The following is a 25,262-nucleotide window of genomic DNA, read 5'->3' on the forward strand; positions in this document are numbered from 1 at the left end:
TAGTCTTAACCCAGGATTATCTCAGCCTGCAAGCGTTTTCGGCTCAATCGCCCTCCTGGCTGCCAAAGACCTGTCTGCGGTCACCAAAATGGCTGGTCCTCCCGACTGACGTGACTGAGGAACGGCCCGACCGCCCCTGCCCATGCTTGGAAATAAACAGCAAGCCTACCGTGTTTTTAAAACACCTTATCTCGTTCCAGCTGAGCTGTTTTCCGAACCTCCAGGACCCCCTCCTAACTGGATAGGTTTTGGAGCAACGCAACAAGGGACCTAAAGGTGATCCACATGGACCCCGAAGCCAGCAATTACAAAGAAAGAGCTCTTGTTTCAGCCCTAACAAAATGATCAACAGCGCATCACTGTGCTGTACAAGATAAATTAAACAGAAATCCACCAGAGGATTTCCGAGCTCAGCCTCCACTCTGCCAGCAAAGTCCCTAAGGGACTATGCAGTGCCTTTTCGTCTTGCTGCCCCTGCTGAGCAAACCCTGCCTACAAGCACAAGGAACCAGGAATTAGTGCTCATCTCTTTAACGGTGACCGTGACACACTGCCGAGGTCAGCTCTGCAGGGATCCGGGAGCCTGTTGCATGGTTCACGTTGTAAAAAGTGTGACAAAGCTCCAGGTCCATTTCCACTACAATATTGCCTTTGACTTCCAGGTTGGTTGATTGCTTAAGGTGTAACCTACATACAGCTCCACTTCAAGTACGTACAGACCGGAACCCAAATCCGCGCTCAGACGTTCCCTCGCTTAAATGATTCAATAGTAGGGCTGGCTGGAAAATGCCCATTTCACAAATGATTTCAAGGTTTCATAATCTGGTTTAGTTCTGCCTCAGTGCAAAATCTGAACCTTTGAACATTCTTCTAAGCACAACCTACTCACCCACCCCCCAATAACCTCTATTCTGGTCAGGGCATTCACCTGGGATGTGAAAACACAGGAACTGGTCACTGCACAGCAGTGAACAGCTCTGGGCAGCTGTCTATTCCCTTTGCAACCTGAGCCAGGACAGCTTCATGGCCGAAGTCCGGTTGAACTACATCCATTCCTGACAAAAAGCTTTGAGTCCAACAGATCAGCTTTTCTTTGACCAAGAAGCATTTTTCTGGAAAATTTCTGACCCACTCTGATCTGTAGTTTTCTTACAAATTCAATACATTTTTACGCAGGACCAGCTGGAGTTCACTCAATCTATAACTAAACAACAATGCTAGAACAACTCAGACCACTATTTTCTGTTTCTGTGGTTAACAGCGGCACCCATTACCAGGGATTGAAACAATAACGAGTGCTGTTAATCATGCTCACTACAGCAGCTGAGCACTGCCGCCAGGAGGGAATTTCATTCCCCAGCCTTATGCCCTATTATCTGAAGCGATACTGAACGTGATGGGCCAGTGAGCATCAGATCAGCACCTCCAAAGTTTACATGATTCTCCCTCATGGTAACTCCTTGACTCTGTAACATCTCTTTTAATCAATGTTGCTTATAGCAAATCAACCAAATTATCATTAACCAGTCTTGAATTTGATGTTATTTTACCATGTAGCATGAGGAAGGGCCTAAACATTATTACAGATGCCTTCAAGACTATTCTTACTCTTAGTTGCCATTTTCCCCTCCGTGGATTACCAAAACCAGAGATTGGACAGTGCAATTTCTTTCCAGAGAGCCAGACACGGCACCACTGGTTATCTCGAAGTGATTCCCTCCTTCTGATTTTCCTGTTTGGAACCTGTGTGATGAGCAACCATTGCTGCCAGAAATCTAATTTTCCAGGATGCTTAAGCTTGCAGGGTCAAGGTTTTGAACTACTGGTTGTAGGGAGCAATGGCTTTCCTAAATTTAAAGGAAAAGCACAATAACGGAATTTCACTGCATGTACCTGGATGCAGAAGACTGATTTGATAATCATATCAGGTATATTACTTCTTTCATATAGGACTTGGTGTTTCCAGACGCACAAGAAACAGAAAACATGCGAAACAGTAAAATAAATGGCCTGAGAAAAATCAACTCTGAGTAGAGCTCTCACATTTTATTCTGTAATTTCATCTGCTTACTGTTACAATGTATGCCTTTGCTCTGGGATCTCTGGATCTGGACTGTGCTGCATCAAACATGCTATTAATTAGCAATGCTCACTGAAGGCTATTTTTGTTCTACACCACTCATATTTCACTTTGGGTGTATTCCTACATTAGTGGCCTTGTGCAAAATTGATTTGTTACTCATGTATATTGCAAGCCAACAGAAACGTGATTTGAATACTGTGCCAGCTTGCCTCTCTTGGAAAGGTTTTCCAAAAGTCGGTGTGCACTGCCCTGTCCTGCAGGACTAAAGAGACCTTCTGAGAGGCTCTGTTCAACAGGATACTGGTGAGAACATCCATTATGGAGAAAAATACTGATAATGATGAAAAATTTCCTTTATTTATCCTGGCAAAGGTTTATTTAATTAAAACAACAATCTCATTAACCTTCTGGAAGGGCTGCAGAACTCCCCACTTAGGAGGTTTCGGAGCAGCTCTGTGGTCCCTGGATCACCCTACCTGCCAACTCCTTGGCACTTTCAGAAGTCAGAGTGACCTGGAGGAGCAATCTTAAATCAGATAATCTGCTGGAGGTGTAGCACAGCAGCGTCGTGGAAGGAAGGTGTGGGACATGCCAGGTGCGTGGGGCAAAATGACGTGTCACCTCAGTTTCAGGGGAGCCTGTCTGCCTGTTGGCATGGGCACAGGAGGCACCACGAGCACCCCAACGCTTCCTGAGAGCCTTGCCCGAGAGGGGACGTTTCTGCCTTTGCACTGTGGGAGCAGAAGGGTTTTGGGAAGGGTGCGATGTGAGGGGAAAGCAGCACTTTCTGAACTAGACAAAAAGAGGGTAAATCGATTATTCCCCAGCGTGACATGGATGGCATGTGAAGTCCTGCCGCTGTTTGTTGAGCAGAGCAGCCTGCACTGTTCAAGATTCAGATTCACACGTATTTGATTACGTTTTCTCCCTTTGGTCTGGACTGTGTAGAAGGTGAGATTAGACGGTCATAATGGTGCCTTCTGGCTTCAAAAGGTATGAATCCATGACTTACACCGCAGTGTATTTCTCATTTGTGCCTGCTGTTTTGTGTCTAAGACCTCAGTTTTCAGCAGTCACAGTCCTTACTAATCTGCCTTTGTAAACACAATGGCTCACATGCCTATGAAAAATCAGAAACAAAATGTTTTAAATTTTGCTATAAAGTTCCACCACAGGATTTACTTTTACTTTATTCAACATCAGAGCTGTTTAACATCAGGAGAGGGGAATAAACTGTACTCTAGAAAATTGTGCTGTACATCAGAAGGGGAACCTAGAAAGAACAGAGGCCCCCTGGTGTGAAAAGCTCTTATTCTCATTTCAAAAAGGTGGCAGCATTTTTCAGATCTTTTGCTTTATCACTAACACCGGGTCCTGTTCTGCCTAATAAATACCTTTCATCCCTGAAGCCCGATGAAATGCTGCTTAATTTTAAGTCGTGTATTACTTGCCCTGCGATAAGGGCAGTATTTTTCCATCAGCAAGCCAACCGGATTCAGAACTGTTAATCTCCTCAGTATGCAGGGTGCTTGCTTTCACTCAGATAAATTGTATAAATATTTGTAAACACTATAATCTATTTCAGCTGTAGCAACAGAACAATCTGATAAACACAACGTGGTTCCCAGGGATCAATAGAAGCCCATAAATATTACAAGCAAATAAAACATACTCTATTCCACATTGACTGAGCTGTGACTAAAACGAGAAAGCAAGCTGCGGAGACGGGCGGATTCAAGACCCTTGCGCTGGAGGGGTACGACATTAATCCTGCCGACGTGGGGCGAGAGACACCGGCGGGCGTACGCACGTACCCATCTGCATGGCGTTGCGGCTCTGGCTGGCTGGCTGCTGAGCTGAATACCTCAAGCAGTTATTGAGCTGCGGAGAGGCTGCCTGGAGCTGGGGATGCGTCTGAGGCACAGTGATAGGGACGACAGGTCTGACAGCTGTGGTGGCGTTGGTGTGACCGGCCCCGATGGGGTGGATGGTTCCTGGGGCTCCTTTCGTTGTCGGAGCTCCCCCGGCTCCGCTGTTCCTGGGCTGCCCGGCTCCCACCGGCACCCTGCGTGGAGACAAGGCATGGCGTAAGCATGCTGCAGAGACCCCGACGCCCAGCCACAACGCTGATAAGCACCCCCAGTTACTTAAGGGGTCCAACATGACACCCTCTCAGTGTTAAAGTAAAACGAGATATAGATATATATCGATCTTTATAGGACACAGTCGTCAGCATGCTAGAGGACATTTTCCCCCCTTTATCCTGTGGGAAGAAGTGCAGGGTAAAAATGGAAAAGATAATTTTTCTCAGCATTTTTTTTTCTTAAGCTACATTTCTGTCTGAATAGTTGCTAGTAAAATCACAAGTCTAAATTCAGAAAAAAAAGGCTATCTCCCAAATGTCATTTTGTGTGCCAGAGGCTATTTTACAGGCACTAATGGAGTGATAATTAAAACAGACGCAGAGATCTTTTCTTAGGATCAAACCTGCATACAGCCCCACAGGGAGAAAAAAAGATGGATAACACCAAATTTGTGTGTGGCTGTTGAAGGGGACTGAAAACCAGCAGACTTGGCAGAGCTTGGCTTAGCTGAACACTTACCCTACCGATGTCACCAGCCCTAGCTTAGACTTGCTAAGGAAATGCAGAAGGGGAGGGAATGCAGCTGCCTTTACCGAAAAGGAAATTCAAACAATAATCAACCCCTCTTTTGCTGCTCACTTAAACTGTATGCACAGTTTGTGTTTCATCTGAGTGGCTGGGGAGACCTCGGAGGGAAGGAACGAGGCTCCGTCTCCTATGCAATAAGCTCAGCCTAGAGCAGGTCTTGGTCCTCTTACCACTCAGCTAGAAACTCTGACCAGCGCAGGAGGACACTGGGGAGGACAGAAGGACACCAACGGACAAACTCAGCTGCTGCTCCGCAGCAACTTCTCTGAGTTTCTTACTCAGGTTCCTGAGTAATTTCCTTCCCCAGCAGTAGATGCCATGAAACAGAGGGATCATTTTGTGCTGTCTCCTCTCCTGGGCTGCTCCATGTGCCAAGGTCCTCTCCAGGGAAGGACAGCAGAGGGGATATGACACAGAACAGAGCCCGGTGGGGGAAATGGAAATGAGACAGTGCAGGGGGTTAGTAAGGGAGGAGGGGATAATGGAAAGGGTACAAGACCAATCTATGGGGGGGGACGGGACTGGGAGAACTTCTGGGGCCCCAAAATTGTTGTGTGGGAACACAGAGAGGAGAAGAGCAGAAAGGAGGAGTGCGCTGAACAATCTGGCCGAATTCAAAGGACAAGAAAGACAGAAGAAGCAACCCTAAGAAAAGAATGGAAAGGGGCAGAGCCAGAAGAGTGAAATTCTGATAGAAAGAGACCAAAAGACAGGCTGGAAGATATGGTGCAAAAGTGCAAAAGATAGCCATCCCCTCTGCCCAATCTCCCCTCCCTCCAAAATCGCAGGAGGAAAAACAACACTGTGGTGTCATTTACTTGACTCATCTCATGGTGCAAGGTTTGCCTGGATTACATTTTGCTAAATGAATCTGAGGTTGGTTTTAGTTTTTTTTCTTCAATTTTTTTTTTTCATCTGCCTCCAGGTAGGGAAAAGCTGGGAATCCCACCAGATGGAAATCTTGACTGTCATCTGCTGTGAAGAGCTGGCAGGGTAGCAGCAAGTTTCAGCTGGAGCTGGCTTGGCCATCTGCACTAGATGGAGTTTGCCAGAAAAGCACACCTAATAATCCACCGAGAGCTGCGTTCAGGCAAACATGCACACCGACAGTACAGAAACTGCCTGTGACTCCCACAGCGCTGGATAGATGCTGCACGTGGCAAATTTTCTCTGCTGCCCTGTGCCTGTCTAAAGGGTCTTGTCCTTTTTCCTCCATGCTCTGCTCACACATGCGCTTTGGCAGCTTATAAATCTAGTTCAGCATTACTGAATTCATGGGCAACTTCTTTTTCTTGGGTTTTGTAGGGAGTGGCAGAAAAACATGCATGAATCTAATCCTCTGCTTTGCTGTCAAAGGGGAACAAAGTCAGTTGAAAGTGCAGCAAATAGGAGATTTTGTTGCTATCAGATTTTTCTTGTTGTTCTCACTGAGGGTGATTTACACAGGAACTTAATTAGCTCGCAGGATCATAAATATAATCATAAAGCTGCTTTCGGGTTTTGTGGAAAGCACTTTTGCCCTTTAGCACTTCTGTCTTGTTCTAGCTGTGACATGCTGCATTTAATAAAGTCTTGCTGATTCAGATCACCAACCCTTCAGCACAAACTTCTTTACTAATTAAGAGCTGAAAAGGCAAGGAGTGAAGGCAGCCAAGGGGCTCTATAAAACCAGGTAAATACATTTAGGCTGATGAAGAGTGAAGAACCCATTAATTGGGTTAATTAATGTTGAGGGTTTTTTACTGAAATGCAATATTAAGACTGTCAGCAGGCTTAAGTTACCATCTTCTAATCTGCTCTTAACTTTTGGTCTTGCTCAGTCCACATATTACAAACTTGACATAAACTGAAGTTGGAACAAATCTGGATCAATTTTCCAAGATCAACACTGTCCGAGTTGTGAAGTGCCTTTCTCTGGAGAGGAGCGAACAGATGGAGACTGTGCATGCAGGAGAGACTGAGAGCATACAAGAAGGGGTGAGTTTGGTTTGCAAACCCACGGTTGCTCTAAAGGAGATCCGGGCATACACATGGCAACATTGACCTGCAAGGAGCATGTGAGCCAAAACAGGCTGGGACACACTGATGAACTTTCTCCTCAGTTAGCAGACTATTTCAGAGTGGGCTCTAGATCGGAAACAACCTTTGATTGGTGTCATCCAACACCAAGCTCTGACAAAAGGCATTCCTCCCCAAATGTGCTATTCTTTCCTTTTCTCATCTTCTGCAACTGAGACAGACGTAGCTAAAATCAGACAATTTACTGAACTCTCCTACCGCTTCTGAAATTTAAGGGTTCTAACATTAGTCCAGATCCAAACACTCTGAGATCTTTGATTCAAGAAGAACAAAATCTACATGAGGAGCTACTGAAAAGCAAGACACAAGCATTCCTTGTTTTGTTCATCCCTGTTACATGTCCAGTAGTTTTATAACAATAAAAAGATCATTAGCCAACAGATTCTTTACAATAGTAAAACCTGGGCTCAGCAGACTTTGTAAAGTCAGAGGTTGCAAATGCCATCATCTAACACAACTAGTGAAGTCTTCTGAGAACACGGATAACTCCAATGCTACAACCAGCAACTTTCATTACCCAAGCTTGCAATGCCACCACAAAATTTCTGGAAGGGGAACGTGATTTAATAGCAGAGCTACATTGTTTTCAGCATCCTCCAGACACAGAATCTCTCTCAGCCCCAGCTGGGGCATATCCACCTTGGCCAGTGGTCCTCACCTTGAAACAGGCGTCACGTAGTTGCCTGGGAAGACGCCAGACATCCCACTCCTCAGAGACGTCCCCTTGAACCAGCCGTCCTGGCACTTCTCAATGACTCGGTACATCTCACCTTTGCGGAGCTCCAGCTCGTCGTTCTTCTGAGGCTTGTAGGCGTACAGGGCTAGGTAGCTGTGGGGAGAGGTTACACAAGAAGAAAGCACACAGCTGGGGTCAACCACCACCTTTCCTGCCTCGAATCCAGCCCCGCAGAGCAGAAAGCGAGCAGAAACACTGCTCAGAAACGGTGGTTAAAAAGGGACATCATCACAGCACACCAAAGAAGGAATGGCAGAGGCAAGATCAACGGGATGCTAAGGCAGTAAGGGAATAACTAATCAGATTAAAGGGAGGGGGTAATTTAGAAATTCGCAGGACATACTTCTCACTCAGGGCACAACCAAAGCAAAACACTGCCACAAAGCAGCACTGAAGTTAAAGCCTGAGCACCAGTTTCAGAGGACAAGGTCATTACAGAGACAGCCAGAGTAACCAAGACTCGAGTAGGAAGGCTTTGCAAAGCCTAACATCTGGATGAAGTATATATTCGGACGCTTCAGGGTGGGAGCCACCCCTACTGCAGATTTTCAAAAGAAACTTTTCTTATGGGTAGGCTGCTTCAAAAAGGCACCTTTTCTTGCAGCTTTCTCAATGCTATTTATGCTGCCCAGTTTTAGAAACAACACACCAGACTGTTCTGATCTGGTATAGTAATTCTTGTTTTACGTGGGTAAACCAAAAAGTGACAGAGGGCCAAATTCTGCAAGGGGATTTTTACTTATGTAAGTGAAGTGGTAAAATTTGGCTTTGGATGTTTTGCATGCAAGTATTCTAATAAATCTTTAACGAGGACTCAATATGTAGAACTTTTTATTTATTTAATTACAGCTTTTATTTATTCCCTTTGTTTAAAGTCTTCCTTTTTATCTCTCTTTTGTTCTTCCGTTACTACTTCAGGGACATGTCTAATGTTGTGAAATGACTACAACTTAAAGTCCCTAAAGATATTCTCTCTGTTTAGAGAGACATCCTTGTTGAAAATTAAGAATGATTGCTTGCGCTTTGGGGAATAACGGAAAGTTGGGATAGGATAGCAAGAGTGCACACACAGGACAACACTTTCTTTGTAAATACCATTTTTTGGGGGGTACTGTCGCCTTTCTACAAACGCAAAAAGGGATTTCTGGTAATTCTTGATCAAGGTTGTGCCTTTTTGAGGTTTTTTTTAATTTGTGCTTTACAGGCAGTGCAGAGAGATTAGGACAAATGGGGAAACACTTAGAGAAAGTGCATTTACACTACAAAGTGCAGCAGAATGCTCTTAGGCTCAGGGGTGGGTGAGAAGAGGCTTGCTGCCCACCTTATAGCAGCGAACCAGAGAAATAATGAAAACTATAACCATTGTGATTGTAGACTTGCAGCCAATAAAAATGATAGATGGCTTTTTACTTCTGCTCTCCAGGAAATATAATTGAGGAATAAATCCTGTTAGTTTTTCTGATTCTACTCCTTCATGGTACCAGTAGATTTCCTTATTTTTATTCTGAAGGCAGTAAATAAACAGCAGTAATGAGCAGAATATGAAATATTTGGTAACAGCTCCTTGGGGCATGCTTAGGCTGATGTGCCTGGCTCTGTTTACCACGTGCAAGGGGTACAAAGACCTAATCAGAAACCGTGTTGCATTAGTCAACAGATGGGAGAAACCATCCTGCACATCCTTTGTTTAGCCTATATAATCAGCTGGTCCTGAGCAGGTCTCTAGCTGTTCACCTGATGGAAAACATAAGGCTACATATGAACTGAAGAACATTAAAATGCATCACCCTGACATGAAATAAGGTCGCATGCTTCAGTGCTAACCCTTCGGCACTGCGCTCTGCTAGGACGTAACGGAAAGTGCTGGACCGCGCTCACTCCAGGGAGCAGAAAGCGTGGCTTTGACTACCCCTTTTTAAGTTGCTGCTTACACAGGACTCATATTCAAAAGCTACGGGTAAAGCGGGGTCAAAGACAGGGCATTTTACATAGCCTCACTTAGCCCTGTCCCCAGGGGGCTACATGTAATAATGTCATTTACAGGTTGAGATGCTGGAAGAAGGTGCAAGGAAATTACCCTAAGTGGATCATAGGCTGCTTTCCCTTGCAGCTACCTCCAGCTCTCCTACTAGTTTCTTTCTGTTCCTCTCTGCAAATTCCCCCAAATCAGCCTCCAGTAAGGCTGAATATCCAATATCACAATGAGCCTAAACATCCTCCGGAGAGAGTATCAAAATCCTTGCAGAGACTAAAAGAAGGCGTACAACAGCCTAGCCTGGACTCCATCCCAAATCCGACCGATCTCTGTACGGCTAAACTGATGAAAACTTGTATGTGACAACCACATAGCGTGACCCTGGGACAACAGAGGTGATCAGCGTTTTCTTCGTGGACCAGCGATCCCACCACCTACGTGGGGCAGTGAGGATGCCCATCCCTGGGGGTTTCCTCTATTAGTCTGCAAAGAGGCAGGGACTTCTCCAAACCCAGCGACAGGCTCAGCCTGGGTCCGCTACCTGGCCGTGGCTCGCATGCCCGCCCCATGGGGACAGACGTACGCTCTCATACGTGGCTGAAAACAATTTGAGGGCAGGCAGCTTCCCTCCCCAGAAAGTGTTCCTAGGCTTTTCCTCTGGTAGGAAATCAGATCTAGCGGTCCCGTCTGCTGAGGCTGATTTTGCCTTAAGCCAAAGGCTTTGAACGTGGACGCTTTTCACCATTCTCTAGATTTTAGGTGTGAAACTTTACCAGCAAACTCTACAACCAAGAAGAAAGTGTTAAAACAACAATCTGAAAGCTCACAAAATGGAATAGCAAGTTATTCTGGGCTACATGAAACAGCGAGGCTAAGGGTTGGGGAGCAGCACCTAGAAGAAGCCAAAACGTTTATTAAAAGTTCCCTAAAAACAGGCCTAAGCAAGAAGGCAGCTTGTGTTCTTGGCTTCGGTGAGCTGCCTGTGACTCTGCTTATAATGCAGAAGCCCCAGGGCTCTGTGTAGGGTTGTACCTCCCCAGTTCTGCTACAGCTTTCAGATAAAGCTTCCTCTTTGACTGGAACTTGGCTTGCCAATGCAAAATGACAGACCGGATTACGAGGCTGCTTCACGAGGGAGACGACAGGAGAAGCATGGGAGGGAGAAGGGAAGGCTTGCTGAGGCACGGAGGCAGGGGCATTGCCAGAGAGCTGGAAAACGTCCTGATTCAGCAACTAAATACTGGAAATACGGCCAGTTACTGCATCCCAGTCTGGGCAATGTTTGAAATAAATTTGTGCCCCACTACGTGCCCCACAGGCTGCACAGGGTGACCACAGAGTGATGATGAGACCTCTCTGTGGGGCAGTCAGAGATGTGTAGTACCCCTCAGGTATGAAGCTCTCACCTTAGCAGCCAAGAACAAATTTCGTTTGGTTCTGTTCCAACTCCCATATTCTCCTTAAAGCAGATTTGCTATGTTATTTTAGGATTTTATTTGTGAATTCAGACCTTCTTTTAGTCATATCATAAAACCCGAAAATACTGGCATGCATATGTGTTTGTGTGTCTATATAGTTCTACTGATTTCACAAGATATACGTGATGAGATGAAAGGGTTCTGCAGTTTAACTAGACAGGTACCAGATAAACCAACCAGGCTAGAAGAGATTTATTATAATGAAGTCTACTCTTTTTGTTTTGTATCTAGTCAACCTTCTGTTATTCTACACGCTATTCAATAAGCCCATATGCCCATGATATGAAGTTTATTTGTTGCCTTTGTTTATGGCACTGAAAAAATGCAATTGGGTCATTTTTTCTGGTTAATGATGAATGTATCAGGTGTTCGATTGGATGGGACTACACCTTTTTAAGAGCTTTAAATGAAGGAAGATTTTCTTTAGCTGAGAGGCATTCTGTTTGCTTCACAGTGATTCATACAGCTGTAATAAATATATCAGGAGTCTAAAAGGGCTCACAGAGAAAGAGGGAAGTCTTGCCATTCTCTGCTTGTTTTTCAATTTCAGCAGAGGCTGGGTCATGTAGGAAATTGCAATCTCTCTCTTCTCAGAAAGCTCCTGAGCTGAGATTCAGGCTTTCAGATTTCAAACACAGGCACACATGCACACACAATTGGAAACAAAGAGCACACAGTGACTGAGATGAGCTGCTTACATATTGAGGGGGAGCTGGACCTTCGGTGGTGTTCCCTGATCTCCAATTATTGCACTTGTCCTGGGACCAGCCACTGTGGCTGTTCCAATTGAAGAGGAATCCTGAAAATACACGAAGAAGAACATACAAGGATTAAGATGAAGCCCACCATTTCCTCAAATGCTATGGGGTGAAGGCACAGAAGAAAAAAAAATCACATCTTTTTTCAATTCCCAGACTTTCTAACTTCATGATACTGCATTAAAAAAGGCATCTTTTAGCCTTACACGTTCCAAAAATACATTTCTGACACAAGGGATATTAGGTTATTAACAGCATTTCCATGTACCTGTCAGAGAAATTTAGTTGTACCTTGCATGCAGATCTTAAAAGTTTTAGAATGCAAAACTACTGGGCTGCTTTGTAAAATCAGCTCAACATCTACATCTCTGCAATAGTACCTTCTCTGATAAAAGTAACCTTTTCTCCCTCAAAAGCTTGTTTTTAAAATGGTACTCTTCTGGCTAATGGTTATGGATCTATGGAGAAGAAGATACTATTCAATTTCCAAAATGCAGTCTCATTTCTGTATACTGCTTTTATCACCAGGAATATTCTTCTCCTTAATAAAAAGGTGACACCACAACCCAAAACAGGAGTACCTCTGAATGGAGAAAGTACGAGTCCCCTCCAGTTTTACCACAGCAAATAAATCCTCCCTCTCATATAGAGAACTGGGCAGATCTTTTCCAGCTATTAATATTGAGAGGCAATTCTAAATGTAATCATTCATTTTTTAAAGCTTAATGCTCAGCAAAAGTATGTAGGGCAAACTCTTTTGAGTTGTCTCACCAAAGTCCTCATTCATCTATGTCAAAAATGAATCCCGACTGGAAACTTCTCCTGAAGTAATGCCAAGGCCTGTAGCAACAGATCTTTGCTGCAAAGACAGGGCAGAGCTGGGCTGATGGGACTTGTAATGGTTTACCTGAGCAAAAGGCTTTTTTAGTAAGTCTAACCAAACGCTGCATGCACATCTGCATGCAGAATGGCTCTGCAAAGTAGGATCCAAAGTTTATGCACAAATTGCAGGTTCAGACAGAGCCTGTTACCTACAACCAAGATTCTGAGCAGTTCACAGACCTCCAGTGCAGCTTTTCTGTTTCCAAATGCTACCTAACAAACAGTAAATATTGATTTATTTTGGGAACAGAAACATAGGGACATTTTTTGCACTTACAAGTGACACTGAATTAAACCAAGACGCACATTGCTACTTAATTAATGGATTTCAAGGTCACCTCATTGCCCACATAATTATTACGGTGTCATGTCTCAATAATGCATTGCTAAGCTATATTGCTTTGCTGTATATTTACACAATATCATTAGGAAATCATGCAGCAAAATATGAAGACACTGCTCTGTGATTCCATTGCTTTTGGCAACAAGCAGCAAGCTGTCTCGTCTCTCACCGACATCTACGCTCAATAATGAAGTTGTAGTGACAAGTACATCTCCTTTTTCTCATTATTTCCCCTCACTTTCTGGCTGCTTGCTCAAACAAGGAAGGTTCCAGGCAGCTCAGTCCTATGTGTAAAAGTAAGCGTTCTTTCCAGTTCTGTGACTAAGGCTTTATTAATCCTGCCTGTCACGTCAGTGAAATAATATCAACTTACAGAAAAAAAACCCCAACCCACTCAAAAATGTAGGGATAGCTGGAGAATGCTCTCTCATTTATTATTTTGAGCTGGTTAATGGAGTTAAGGATTGTGGAAGATGCTGGGCAGAGAACTGGCAGCTGCCTTATCCAAGAGGTAAGTGAGAAATCGGCTGGTTCAAACTTCTTCATGTTGTGCCACCAGTGTATGCCTGCTCTGAGCTAGAGAAATTGCCTCCAAGAAAACAGAAAACAGATCAGTCCCCACCCTTTCTTGGTAGGACAAAACACTTTGGTTTTACCTCATGAAAAAAACAGACCTGAGTGAACAGCCTCAGGGTGCAACTGTAAAGGCAGAGAAGATCACAGCAGTGTAGAACAAAATAGAATAGAATAGAATAGAATGGAATAGAATAGAATAGAAAGAATATTTGAGTTGGAAGGGAGGTATGACGATGATCTCGTCCAACTGCCTGACCACTTCAGGGCTGACCAAGGTATAGCGTGTTATTAAGGACATTGTCCAAACGCCTCTTCAACACCGACAGGCTCGGGGCATCGACCCCCCCAGACTCCCAAGACCTTTGGTCACTGATCGAGACGGGTCCTGACAGAACATCCGCCAGCTCCTTCCGAACTCTGGGATGAATCCCATCGGGCCCCATGGACTTGTGAACATTCAGCTGATCGAGCTGGTCCCTTACAGTTTCAGTGTCCACAAATGGAAAGTCACCGTTTCCACCCTCGTGGTCCTCCGACTCAGGGGACTGGGCAGCCCCAGGTCTGTCAGTATTATCAAAGACTGAGGCAAAACCCGCATTGAATGCCTCTGCTTTTTCTTCATCTCTATTAGTCAGATGACCACATTCATCAGTCCAATGTTTTCTTTAGACCTCCTCTTGCTATTAATATCTTAAAAAAGCCCTTGTTATCTGAAACAGCACTGGCCAGTTTCAACTCTAATTCAGCTTTGGCCTTTCATGATAAACGAACCCCAGCTCTGTACTCTGCACATACAGTCCTAGGGATTAAGAAATCCTGTAATTGTCATTCCGTGTTGCTAGATGACAATGTTGCTTTCTTCCCTTGCATAGTCTTGTATGTCCTCTGTCTACCTGACATTCAGCTTCTTGCCTATGGCCTGTTGCTGTAATATCGCTGCATCTGGTGCCAGCCTGGACGCTACAGACCGTTCATTTTTGCCACTTTGCACAGCCTAGCATCATATGCATCCAAACTCTAAATCAGTGCCTGCTTCCTGATTGCGCTCCAGTTTTTCTTTAGCTGCTCTCCCCTGCAGGCTTTGACACCGTGGTGTACTTGCCAGTCTTGCCAGTATGACCCCGCTTTTCATCATCAGGTTTTACTCCCCAGGACCCGCTGGTCTTGCACTGCATTGAATTCAGCTCCTCTCTTCGCATCCTGGCGTTCACTTCCATACAATATTCTGCTCTGCAGCTTCATCTGCCTCTGTGCTCCTTGATGAATTCTCTCGGTGGCTGCCTGATTGCGACTATGCATCTGAATGTTCACCAGCTTTGCATTTAAAATACAGCCCCTGACACAGTTGGCGAAGGCTTTCTAAATGTCCTCTTTCCAGGTCCTGTTCTCTCTCTTATGAATCGCTAATTAGCTCATATTATAAGACACAATATTGCTAGATTATTTTGCAAGATATTTGCAATAAGATTTTGGAGAGACTGAATTTTGTGAAAGAATAATCTCCTATCTCTTCACACTTTTGATTACCTTTGTTGGAAGTTTACCTTTCCACTTTCCATTCCTACAGTTTTATGTGGGTCTCCCCAGCTACCGGTAACACTAATAATCCTCCGGGAGAACGCAGCAAGCCTTTCTCCATCACAGCTGGTAACAGGGTTTAGCTTGTTTTCATTCTTTATTTAGCCCTGGAGCCAGGCTGTACTTTTTTGCTATTGTGATCTAAGGAACAAGGTACTAAACATGTCCTCCTTTCCTCTTCATCTGCTCAGGGGAATGGGAATGCGAGATGATGCTCTGATTTTTTTTGCTCTCTGCTTTGACACCTTGCGAGAGGTCTGCGTGCTGCGTCTTCCCCTTCTGAGGGCACGTCCCTGTGTGATCCACCTTCCCGTGGCACCAGGCACGCGAATACAGCCACGCACAGGCACTACAGAGCAAGGGCTCAAACACCGCAGTGTTTGTGTCTTAATCCTTCTTCCACCTCTGCTACTCGCTGCTGCTAAGCCTTACCCGGGAGGGGATGTCTCTGACAGCCAGGTTTTTAAGAGGGACGTGGGCACCTATTGATAAAAGCAGGCACCTTGCAGAGTTTTCTCAGGGAGGCATTAAGACGTACTTCACTGTCTGACTCCCATGGATTTTATTGCAATCTGAGTAATAAGAGTCACTTCTGAAAATGTCACTCGGTGCCCCTCTCTATCCTTATGAGCCTCTAATGCCTTCAAACATTTGGCCATTGAGTTTCCAGACGTGACCTGCTGGGTAATCACACTGTAGCACACACCTCCTGATCAGGAGGCCGTTTACTCCACTGGTGGTATGCAGTTTTCTGAACTAGACACTGCCAACTCTCATCCCGTTTCCTCAGGCCACGAAACAGCCCAAACTCACTTCTTCACGCTCCCACTCCAATCGGGCATCCTCCAAGTACCATGTATGTCTGCCGAGGTTTTCAGCTCACCAGTAGCTCTTCTCTTCCAAGGGACAACACGGCCCCAGCCGGCAGGGAAAAGCGGCTGCACGAAGGCACGCTGAAGACCCTCTCCAGATACCTCCACACTAATTCCTGCCTCTTTGTGCCCATCGGTAGCACAGCAGTGACACCTGTACTGCGGAAGGCTAAATCTTGAATAAACCTCCCGGACTGTTCACACAGGCACAACGATGCTGCAGGACAGGTATCTCACTCCTGGCTCATGCTGCGCCGTCTGTTTTTATCACCAGCTGCTCTGGTGTAGTAGGTGATTATGTACCCATGGGCTGGATAGTGATATATAAGGACTTTTTGCTTTTTGTCCACTGAAACACAACTCCCCCTTCTCCCCCCAACACTAATGTCTTACAGAAATTCATAACTCATGCCTTGAGGCCTCCTTAAAAATTGTTTGTTTCTTCCTCTCAGTCTCCGCGTTGGCTGTTATAAGGAGACTTTACGTGAGGGCCAAGAATGAAAAAAGGCTCTGCACAAAGGTATTTTGGCCCTTGGCTAAACTCCATCTAGTCCTAGCAGCAGCGTGGTCCTCTGGAGCAAAACAGCAGTGGAGCACAGGGTCTCTGCTCTCGGTCCCCACACAGCGTTTCCAACACCATTTTTGGATGCTTAAATAAGTCAAAGCACCTGGCACCATTCAGGTGTCATGCAAAACGAAGAGAGCCGAAGCCAGCTGACAAAAACGAATTTTGCAGATGACTGTCCAGCCTGAGGGTCAGCGTGTCCTGGTGAGAACAAACAGTCCGAGTTCCTCAGAAGTCACCACGTGTCTAAGCTCAGATGGATCTCATTCCTCCTCCAACTGATAAGTATTATTTGCAAGAGAACTACAGGAGCATCAAAACAAATTGCACTTTAATGTATATGTAATGATATAGTTCTATTACAGTTTATAGCATATACTCCTGGGTAAATAATACACTCCTGAGGTGTTGCTGCCTCTTCTGTCAGCTCTGACAGTTATATTTAAAAGCAACTAGCCTGGCAAAACATCACTGACAAGCCCACGGAGACCAGGAAATTAAAGGTAATAACCACTCATCTAGGCTGAAACTTCATCTCAAATTCATTCCCTTTCTCTCTTCCCATCCACACCTCTATGAAGGCATAAAAATTAGTTGTCTGGACTTCCAGCATAAACTATCTTTTCCTCTCCCTTGTAGATTTACTTTAGATTTTCACCAGTACTGTAAGGCCACGTTTGTGGTTTAATTTTAAAAGACATGGTGCCTGTAGGGATTAGCGAAGTGCCTTGCAAAAGCACGGGTCTCAGTCTTGGAGGGGAATAGAAGCCGTGAAGACAGTGATAAAACTAGGAACAGAGTACAATGATATTGCAGGTTGCAGCAGCCTTCACAGAAAAATAATTGCTGCTGCTATCAGACGAATGTTCTTATCATCTAGAAAATCACCAACCAGAAATCTCCATTTTGACTTCAAAGCAAATCCAGCACTGTCTCACCACAGGGCACTTATCACATTCATTAATTCACAGGGAAATTTCTTTTAATGTCTTGAATGCATATTTACAGCTTACTTTAAATTTCTCTTTAATATTACTTTAAAATAAGAGAAAAACACTCAAACATTCAACTCACATAGGTTGACATACCATCTCCTGGAAATACCACAAAAAATAGGCTAATGGTCTTTAAGATTCCTGTGACTCGTTTCTCTAATTCGCTGACTCCATAAAACAATGACTGTGGCAATCACTCCAGGCCTTAATGTTCCTAGAAATAATGTATTAGCACTTAATGCATGGTAGTGACACCAAGTATCGATGAAAAGTGTTACACGCAAGATCAAGTAGCCTCATCAAATGCTAATTACCAGAGTGGGAGCTGATACGGACTTACCAATTCTAGAGTACGACTTTTTCTTCCGTAATGGTATGTGTGTAAAAAACAAACAAATGTGCACGATAACAGCTGCAGCTGCATAAATAGCTGCATAAATACCCAGTTCCTTCCTGCAAAAACTGGAGCTAAATTTATATGATTTAGCATTTACCAAGGGGTTCTTACAACCTGTAAGTATCTGTGGCTGTGGATGGAGGTGAGGCAGAATATTTTACCAGCCTGTTCTAGCACCGTGTTGGCGCTGATTATTTTTTGGGTCATAGTAGGCCAAAAACTCTAGACCACATCTTCTGTGAACAGCTCATGGAGCTATGCAGAGAGCTGGAGAAGTCACGTAAATATATTTCCTGAGCTTTCATCTCCACTATCCTGCAATCTAAGGATGTCTGCAAGTTGGAAGAAAAAAACCAAGTATTTTTTGTCATCTTCTTCCAAACGTTCATCTGACATTACCACCCATAAAAGCACTGATTATTCTGGTTTGCAGCTTCTCTGTTCCCCCAAACGAGGACTAATTAAGCATCATGTGGATGAGCATCATGAGAATTGTATTTTATTCAGCCTTGTTTCTCTCTCAGACTAAGCTTTTCAGCACTGAGCACCACTGTCCAGCTCTTCACCATGAGGCTTTAAATGGTTTTATAGTAAATAGTTTCTTGCAATTCTGGGATGAAAGAACATGACAAATCAAATGCAGAGAGACAGGAAAGCTTGAAGTGAAAGCTTGACCTCTAAAAGATGTTAATTTAATCCCACGTTCATAATTATCCTTTTGATAACTGCACAACAAACTTAACGGAATTCTCTGCAATGCCTCCCATAGGAGGTCCCCCTTCAGGGAGATAGTAGTGATAAACAAATAAACAAAAGCCCCAAACAAACTAAAAAGGGAAAATACATACTGTAGTAATTTCTGTTCAAATGCCATGCATGTACACATAGCGTGTGCCGGATGGACAGGATTTTGTGGTATAGTGTAAATACCAAGAGAGTGCCTTGCTTGCTCTTGAGGCTTCCAAGTCAGTAGTTGACTGGCAGGTAGCATAAAGCCTCAGGATCAGCCCTGTGCAAAAATGATTTCAGTGGCAAAATGTTTTTGGGTTACTACCCCGAGGAGCATCTAGAAAAAAATATTTTTTTTTGTTTTACAGGCAATGGGATTTCATGCACAGTTGAATAACCCTTCTAAAGCACAACCTTCTCTTCCTAGATCCTGTAAAAAATTAGACAAAGAGATGACACTGTCTCTAAACTGGTAGCTTCTGAAAGGTGATTTTGCTTTGACCTGGATTCTCGGTAGCTTATATGATCAGTCAATAGATTGAGTCAGCTCATGTGTCTCATTTGGAACAGTTTTGACAAAAAATGTAATATATCCCAATATGCATAGAGTATATTCAAAGACCTATTGCTATAAAAAAAAAAATGCCCCTTACATGCCTGCCCCAAACTCTCTGCTTAAAAAAACTTAACTCCTTCCCACCTACAAAAACCCCCAAAAGAATTCTAAAAGTTATCTAAAATAGAGATGCAACAAATAGGCAATGTTTGGAACCAGTTCTAAATAATTTTGAGTCGAATTGGGAATGTATAAAGACCATGAAGTAGTTTAGGTTAGACTTCGGCAAAGTCTCTTACGCTGTTTTCATGACACATTTTGATCTAAGTGACAGAAACACAGGTCGGACTAATATTACTTATTTTTTGCATTTTGACCCGTGTAGCCTCCTGAGATAGCTGCCCTTGGTTTCAGCTGTCTCACTCTCATTAATGGATGTCCAGTCAGTTGTCATTCACAGTCAGCAGCAGAGCAGGTTGGATAGAATTTGGACTCCAGGCCAAAGCTGAAAAATACCTGAATTTCTCTTCTTTTCTCAGAGCCTATCGTGTGCTAGAAAATTCAAGATTCGTTTTTAGTCTCTGGATTTTATGTATAATCTGTATGCTTCTCATGATCAGCACATTTAGGTTATCAGCCAAGGCTCAACCAAAGTTCTGCTATTACATTTTCTCAGCTAAAATTCAGCACTTCTAAATAACTGATAAGGAGTCACACTTCCAAATGATTTATATAGCGAGACACTTCAAGGAACATTTTTCATTTCAAACACTGTCACTCCTCGGGATTGGGAGCATACAAGACATTGTTCTCAGCTTTTCCTGAACATGTGGCCTCTGGTTAGGAGCCTGTACTAACACTTGCAGATACAAACAGACTTCTCGTGCGTGGTGATGAGTTGTTCAAAACACACAGAAAAGTTCCTTCTGCAGGCAGGATCCTTTTTCCTCACTCAGCTGTCGTCCTGGTGTGCACAAAGCCACACTTCATTATTCATGAGATGCATGTGCTGTCAAAAATCAGGGGATTTGGAGCAGTGCTGACCTGTGACCTTTCCAAATAGCACAGAAGAATAATTCATAAGGGGTGAAAATGGAAGCAAGACAAGCCATCTGAGGCCTAGGCACAATTACTGTCCAGGGGGACCTTCCCCGCTCCCCGGGGAGTCTCAGTTACGAACTGCTCCTCTGCACCCGTAACCTAATTCAGCTTCAGCTCCATCACAGGCCTGCAGCACTACTTACATCTTCAATAAAAATTCATTTTGCCAGCACGATAGGACATTCTGCGTGAGGTACAGACACTATTACCTTTTAGAAGGGGATCTTACGTTTAACGTGCGATACTCAGCATGCAACAAAAAGCATACAAGAAGTAAATTTGGCTGCAAGCGAAATGAAGATCCCAGCATTGCCTCTTTGAAAATAAATGCTTTGTGTCCCGGCTATGGTGGTCTTCCAGTCACTGTTTTATCCAGCTAACGTGGCTTGAAGTTGATTCTTCTACCTTTGAGCATCCCTAGGTTTGCAGTCAACAAAGATGGTTTTTAGACCATCAGTCATTTCAAAATGCGTCTTGGCTTTTGGGAAACGGCTGAGTTGGTTCTGCTTAAAGAATAATGAACATGCTATGGAAGGCCTGTAGTCTTCAATTATTAAATTAATGATATGCAGAAGTGCTTTCAGAACATGTGATTTCATACTCTGGTCTGCATGTCAGTGCTCAGTACACATAAATCTGTGCCCTCCTGGAGAAGCAGGAGGCTTATAATAGTCTAACAACTCGTAAAAACAAAAAACATGTCAGCTCGGCATGGAAGTCTGGTTTCAATTCACAAAAATTGACAAAAGCCACAGGAATACAGTCCTATGCATGAAATCACTTCTAAGGGGTGGAATATATTCCACATTTACCGAAACATCTAAAATGTGCACCTAAATTTTAAGTTCTTACAGTAAGAAGCCTTCGATGTCTCTGTTTCCTCTCATGTCAGCAGAGAAAAAGCAGGTGCCCCAGATGCAGGCGCCTCAGGTCTACATGGAAAATGGATGCTTGTTTTATGAAAAGTGTTCTGCTGGGCACCAGCCGGTTGCCTGAGGTAGGCGACTGGATGATGTTCAAGATCTCCTGTAACTGAATTTCGCTTGTTCAAAGGACAGGCTATAGGAAAACTGTGACAAACTTTTTCAAAAGGTAGAACCCCCCCTGCAAGCTAAATACCAATCCTGATAGGTACCAGAGAAGCTCATACCTACTAAACTGAACAAAATTCCTTTATTTCTTTTTATGAGGAGATCTGTTAAATAAACAATGATAAAGTGCCTGGAAATTTCAAGGACATGACATAAAGACACAAACCCCCAAATTTGGATTCTATGGTGAAAGGAAAGGCATAAATTTCCTAGATAGTCAGCACTGCAACTGTAAATCTGTTGTTTCCCCTATAAGAAATATGCTTTGGCTGACTTTGCTGCTGCAAACTAGCAGAGGCTTGAGATGGTTACGGAGAGAACCACTCAAGGGCTGTGACGATGACTTGCAGGGCAGAGAGGTTCCTCTTCAAGTGAGGAAAGAAAAGGTGGGACATATTCCTGCGGCAGAGCTCACCAGTAAGTCTGGCAGCTACAGGCACAGCCTTCCTACCAACCTGCCCGTGCTCTCAGCAATGCCCCTGAGCTCTTCCAAAGCAGCAGTAGAGTCCGTTTACAGGTTGTCAAGACGTCAAACCCCTAGTAAGACAAACAGGACATTTACCTTAAAAATGACAAAAACATCTTAGAACAAAACGATCCGAAGACAGGATTCTCGCCGTCCCGAATGCCTTGAAGTAAGAACTCAGGGGCCCTTTGCTTATGCTACGTTGGCTGGCGTTCAGCCACGTGAATAAACGAAAAATGCTGAACTGATTTTCTGTCTAAGGCTGCAGCATCATTAATTGTTTCAGAGCTGTGTCAGGTCTTAGCAGATGGCAGAGAAGGAACTGAATTTCTGCCATTTTAAATATGTAAATGTAACCTCTATTTTTATGGGATTAATAGACATATAAATATAGCTGCACAATTTTAATGTACATTTTGTAAGAGGCAAATTCTGGACTCTTTGTAGACCTAAGAAAGCTGAAAGCAGGTGAATTCATGTTGGTCGCTCTTGTGATTTTATTGCTACTCTTACAACAGCGAGGCATTTTTCTGAGGGCTGCTCCTACAGTAAAGAGAATATAGTGAGAATGTCAGCTCCGCTTTTCTTCCCCCAACAGACCCACATTCCTAGCAAAGTTTTCAAGGAAAATGTTTAAATCCCTCAAACCAGAAAGCAAATAGGAAGGCCCCCAAAAGCAGAGATATGTATTCATACATGCAAATGCCACGCTTGGGGCGACTGGGTCCTTGGGCTGCAATAACACTTTCTGACAGAGGGAAACATCTTTTCGCTAAGGTTGATCCAAACCACCAAGACTCTTTTTCCCCTTCCTGGATTTTGGCCAAGACAGTTTTGGCCAGCAGCGAAGGAGGCCTGTGCTCAGCTGCCTTGTCTGCAAACCTGCTCTGTGCCCTGAGGCAGAAGAACGACTCCCCAAATCTCTTCCCACCATGGGCACACTGGAGTGCCTTCATTATACCCCAGCCCTAGCTGTGCTTCTGATGGTGACACCAATTACGTGTCTTCCCATCTGCTGCAAAGGACCCAACCAACCTTCCTTCAGGCTGGATTTTGATAACCGTAACCGGTTACAGAGAACACGGCGCCCTTCTTGTCCCCTACCGCTTGTGCCAAAATGCCACAGTGGTGTGTGACACGAGTGGGGTTTTGCACACCACTCGTTCTGTTAAAATGGGCGAGGACAGTCAAGGCACTTTCTGCTTCGTGGTCTAATTTTTGTGGTTTGCTAGCTTAGAATGAGTCTTCACATGACTCTAGCAAAGGGTGTGCATGGTTTTTCCCTTGACTAGCACAAGAACAGAAAAGCCACAGTCTGTCACATCTCTGTAAAGTCCAAATGTGTCACTCTGAGTGCCAAAAACCTGGGTGTCATTTACTTGACAAGCTTGGGACCCTCACTCGCGTCTAGTGCTTGTGCTGCTTCACAGATGTCCCAGCGCATCTTGGCACACGCGCTGCTTTATGTGGAGGCCGTATCCTCACCTTCACCCTCCTGCTGAGGGCTGAAAGGAGGGGGAAGACCTTACGGCATGGAAACCCTGCCTGGAAAAGGCACGTGGAAGAAAATAAGCTAAGTTCCAGTTGGACCGAGCTGCCCCTCCGGCTCCTACACGTGGATGGGCAGCGGAGAGAGGTGAGCTGCCGAGGCAGGAGCAGAGGGTGCTGCTCCACCATGGGGGTGTCCCCTCCACACGTTGTTCCCGCTGGCCCCATGGCACACATCGGCATGCACGCAGGCACCCTGCCTTCCCCGGCATCTTTGCAAACCTGCACTGTAGGGATCTGGGGGCTCACGTCACGGCTGCCGGTACGGCACAGCCATCAAGAGTGACACCGTGGTCTGGGGCATGACGCTGACCCTCCAGGGGAGCCCCACCAGTCTGCAAATGGGCATAAACAGGTATTCCTGCCCAAGGGGTGGGAAGCGATCCAAATTTGTCCTGATACAGGGATATGGGTGCAAAGGGGCAGGAAGGCATGGCCAGGGAGAGGAAAAGGGGAGGGCTGCTTTTTTTCAGCAGAGAAATGATGGGTCGGAAGACCCTGCCGTGCTTAGGTTATCTCAGTGCTAGCAAGCAGACCAGACCACGAGGAGCTGGTCCATAGACGGAACCTGTTGCTGCTAATCTGCACACCAAGTACGTAGATGACTGAGCGGGCAGCCCAAGGCAGAAGACCTTTGGGACTATTATTATTCCCCTTTCTCTTTTACGCCTTCAAACTGCAAATTACCACTTGGATTCCCTTATCCACAGAAACAGCGGGCATTTGCAAGAGGTTTCGGTGCATGCCTGCTGAGTTTGACTCCTGGTTCTGCCAGGGTCCCAGAATTAGCCTCTCGGAAGCTCCTTTAGGGGCCCGCGGGGATGCCCTGAAGGCTGCTCCTCTGCCCCCTCCTTTGAGAGGGGGAAGGACAGGAGGCTGTATCCTCAGCACATCTGATGGTTTAAAACCTCCTTTGGTGTTTCTGAACAGCAGCTACTTGCTGGGTACAACACATGTCAAAGTACAGCACATTTGCTCATCCTCCAGTGATCTGTAGGGAAATGATTACTCCAAAAATCTTTTTTATTCCCAATGTTTGAATTTCACACTGACATTGCTACCCTGCAGGGTAACAGATACATTCAGGGTAACGGGATCGCTCAAAATTATTTCTTTCTACAACAGAAAGTGATGCAACATAAGCTGCGTTACTTCAAACAAATTGTAGGATTGATTTTTTTTTTTAAAGATTTTGCATCAAGGTGAATCAAATTTGGCTTTATCGTCTGGCTTCTCACGCGTGCCCACCGATTAATGCAAGGACGGGAACAACAGACGTCAAGTACCACCGCATTGGGACGACAGCGCCGTGCAACCGCTTCATGCGAGGGTCAACCATTTTGAAAGAAGCGAGGCAACGGCGTGCCGTCCACCGAGGGCACCCAAAACACAACTCCACCCCCCTCCCTGCCACCTTACCTGGGCCGGGGCACTGGAGGAGAGGTGGGTCAGGTCCCCGATCCTGGCAGCTGCCCGCGGGTCGCTGGAGCTGATGAGGACCGGTGCGCTGATCTCCATGGAGTGCCGGTTGCTGGCGGCCTGGGAGGACTTGTGCGTCATGCTGAGGGCAGTGAAGGAATGGCGTTTCTTGGCGTTCTTCTTGCCCTCCGCCTGACGCTGGGCCGCCCCGGCCGCCCCGGCACCGGCCAACGTGGAGCACGGTGCCAGACCTGCCGCTGCTGCCGCCGCCGCTGTCTCCACGGGCAGCGGCATGTCGCAACCGGAGGCAGCAGCTGAGCACGTCTTGTCCATCTCGATGAGCTGCTTGGCGGATTCATTCAG

The 25,262-nt window shown here is 45.1% G+C and overlaps 1 protein-coding gene across 1 annotated transcript in view; it reads right to left on the reverse strand.

Annotated features, from left to right (window-relative positions):
* Positions 1–25,262, reverse strand: part of SH3RF3 (SH3 domain containing ring finger 3) — a 245,111-nt gene that overhangs the window by 35,419 nt on the left and 184,430 nt on the right. Inside the window, exons 4-7 of the mRNA XM_049834469.1 lie at positions 24,900–25,262; positions 11,722–11,822; positions 7,493–7,663; positions 3,898–4,148 (exon numbers count right to left, since the gene is read on the reverse strand). Of these exons, the coding sequence (XP_049690426.1) occupies positions 3,898–4,148; positions 7,493–7,663; positions 11,722–11,822; positions 24,900–25,262 (886 nt within the window). The remainder of the gene's footprint in view (positions 1–3,897; positions 4,149–7,492; positions 7,664–11,721; positions 11,823–24,899) is intronic.

This window comes from Accipiter gentilis, chromosome 31, assembly GCF_929443795.1.
Source record: "Accipiter gentilis chromosome 31, bAccGen1.1, whole genome shotgun sequence".
In the NCBI taxonomy this organism is placed as follows: domain Eukaryota; kingdom Metazoa; phylum Chordata; class Aves; order Accipitriformes; family Accipitridae; genus Astur; species Astur gentilis.